This window comes from Eptatretus burgeri, chromosome 3 (assembly GCF_056783735.1).
Source record: "Eptatretus burgeri isolate ZD-2024b chromosome 3, Ebu_testis_v1, whole genome shotgun sequence".
Taxonomy (NCBI): domain Eukaryota; kingdom Metazoa; phylum Chordata; class Myxini; order Myxiniformes; family Myxinidae; genus Eptatretus; species Eptatretus burgeri.
In genome coordinates this window covers 136,639,043-136,641,542 of record NC_140963.1, presented here as the reverse complement: position 1 = coordinate 136,641,542, position 2,500 = coordinate 136,639,043, and the positions used below count along the sequence as shown (strand labels likewise).

General features: G+C 42.4%; 2 protein-coding genes across 4 annotated transcripts in view; both read right to left on the bottom strand.

The window, feature by feature from the left end:
- LOC147031075 (uncharacterized) overlaps positions 1-2,500 on the bottom strand; it is a 115,217-nt gene that overhangs the window by 71,747 nt on the left and 40,970 nt on the right. The window lies entirely within an intron of this gene.
- LOC147031076 (uncharacterized) overlaps positions 1-2,500 on the bottom strand; it is a 27,867-nt gene that overhangs the window by 2,653 nt on the left and 22,714 nt on the right. The window contains exons 5-8 of the mRNA XM_085872063.1: positions 1,439-1,502; positions 1,152-1,329; positions 863-945; positions 1-43 (exon numbers count right to left, since the gene is read on the bottom strand). The exon at positions 1-43 is cut by the window's left edge and continues 2,653 nt beyond it. Of these exons, the coding sequence (XP_085728189.1) occupies positions 1-43; positions 863-945; positions 1,152-1,329; positions 1,439-1,502 (368 nt within the window). The remainder of the gene's footprint in view (positions 44-862; positions 946-1,151; positions 1,330-1,438; positions 1,503-2,500) is intronic.

Here is a 2,500-nt window from a genome sequence, read left to right as displayed (position 1 = left end):
ATCAGCATGTTTCCACCGAACAAGCCACTACTGCTTGCCAGTGCTGGAAGAAAAGATGGGTGGGGGAAAGGCAGGTAACAATGGAAGAGATCCACTTTCATTAAAGAAGGGTGGACTGACACAAGAGGGCAAAGTGGCCAGGAGACCGGTTGATCGTGACCTGGATGTGAGAGACCTGATGCTAGCGGCTTGGGTGTGGGAGAGCAAGTGCTGGTCATTTTTATATGTTTATGTATATGACCAGGTCTCCCCAATGTCTGCACCAGGTCCTGGTGGCCAATATGCGGGTAAACTATGACCTGGATGTAAGAAACCTAAGGCTGGTGGCATATGATGTTTAATGTTGCTTTGGATATAGAAACCAAGATTTTTTACATCTTCTTGTTCTGGGTTCCTCCAAGTGTAATGCTGATTCATAAGTTCTTCCCTCTAGCTCAACAAAGCTAAATTTCCCAGACCAGATGTATTGTTTTACGGTTTCAATTCCATTCATGTGTTGCTAGTCATATTTTCATCCAATTTTCCAAGGCAAACCATACTTAATTATGTTGAATAATCGAATTTGTGTCCGTGTTCAAGTCCGGCCTACTCATCTAATCGGCTAGTTGCTCGTCTGTTTTGACCCCACGTGCTTCATTTTCGCTCCTTTTCTCCCAAGACCCCCTCATCGTTACTCGCATCCCTTGGTTGGCCATCTTTGTCTATTTTCTCTGTTGACCTGCTATTGGCATTTCCCCTTCTCTTTCTACTGTTCATTTTGTTCCGTTGCGTTCTGATCTGTTCTGCATTCTAGCTCTTCCATGAGCCTTGACTTTGTGTTAAAAAAAAACATTTGTAGAATATGCAGTTGCCACTGGAGTACCTTGCAAGATGGATGGATTGGTAATGAGAGTTGGACTCTCCTTGGTAGTTAATATCCCCGCATTCTTACCCAGCACAGCACTGCTGAGAGGGACAGAGAAAGAACCAGAATAATTTTTTTTTACACATTCTCAATAATCATGATTGTACCATAGTAAGTACCACAAGTCTTACTGACAACCTGGCAATGTGACGACGTCAAATTGGTTTGCACTCGGGAATCACAAAATCGGCTTGAGATTTTCTCAAAATGGCAGATCCTCAATGTTGTTCCTGCAAGAATTACTGACCTGTTTGCCAGCATTAGTTGATTGGTGGGCGTCACTGCTTTTCCTGGTGACAGAAGCAGCCGTGAATCTGCTGGTGTGCTGCTCAATTGATTTCCGGTTGATGATTTGTTGGAGACCATCTCGACAGCATTGCTGGGGCTAGCTGTCGTCAGGGGAGCGGCAGGTGTTCTTTGTGCAGCTGGAGAAAATAAAAGATGGAGATTAAAGTATCAATGATGGTAACAGGGTCAGTCATTAACTTGGGAGTGAGATGAAGAACGAGTCGAAAGCCTGAGCATGCGACTTACCAATAGTTGAACACGAAAGCTCACTGGAAGGGGACTGATCTTGCATCTCTTCACCAATCAGATGCTGGGCAAAGAAACAAGGACAAGACGACAGCACAGAATATAAACCAAGTGAATATGGATAAGGACAACTTTGAGTAGATATAAATAAACAAATAAATACATGACATTAAATTTTAGTAACCAGGCATTAAGAGTCTATTTGGCAGGTAGGCAATCATTTCGGCTGAGTTATGACCACCGGGCATCAAGCTCTGGGTTTCTTGGCAAATTCTGAAAACTGCGTTTACCTGTTGCATATTCCCACCTGAGGACACGCTGTGACAAGTAAGGTGGTTTGACAATAGCTTTTGACAAATGTGTCCGAGACTTTGATAGTCATAACGAAGCGCGTATGCGTAATTACAAAAACTATCTCCAGTTGTAGACATGTAGTAGTACCATCAGAGTGGAGGCTTTATGTAGTTCGACTTCACTTCAGGGTATTCTTTAGGATGTGTACATAAGCAGAGCATGACTTGATCGTTATTAACTCTTCCTTTAAAAAGTCTACCCTCCCCCCACCCCCCAAGGTTTTTGTCAACATCTTTGAAAGGAATCATCAACACATGATGCAGCCAACCTTCTGTACATTTTCTCATATTGTACATTTACCAACCTTCTCATAAGTTATGAATCTATGTATATTACATAACTTGACCCTTTATAAACAAAAGAAACGACGAAGAGGTTTTGGGGGGGGGGGGGAGGGACCGTAAAGTATCCTCGTTACCTTCGTCACTAAAGGTGGAAGGAATTTGTTTTCACCCCTGTTTGTCTGTGAGCAGGATATCTCAGAGTTATGGACAGATTTGGATGAAATTTGGTGGACAGGATGGGGATGTGACAAGGACGAAGTGATTAGATTTTAGTGAAGATCCGGATCTGATAAATTTTTTTAAGCGATTCTTCAACATTGAGAGAAAGAGACAAAAACTATATAGGAATATATCTATACAGTACTAATAAATGTAAATGTGCGTGTGCATGTGTGTGCGTGTCTCCTCCATAACTCCAAAACCA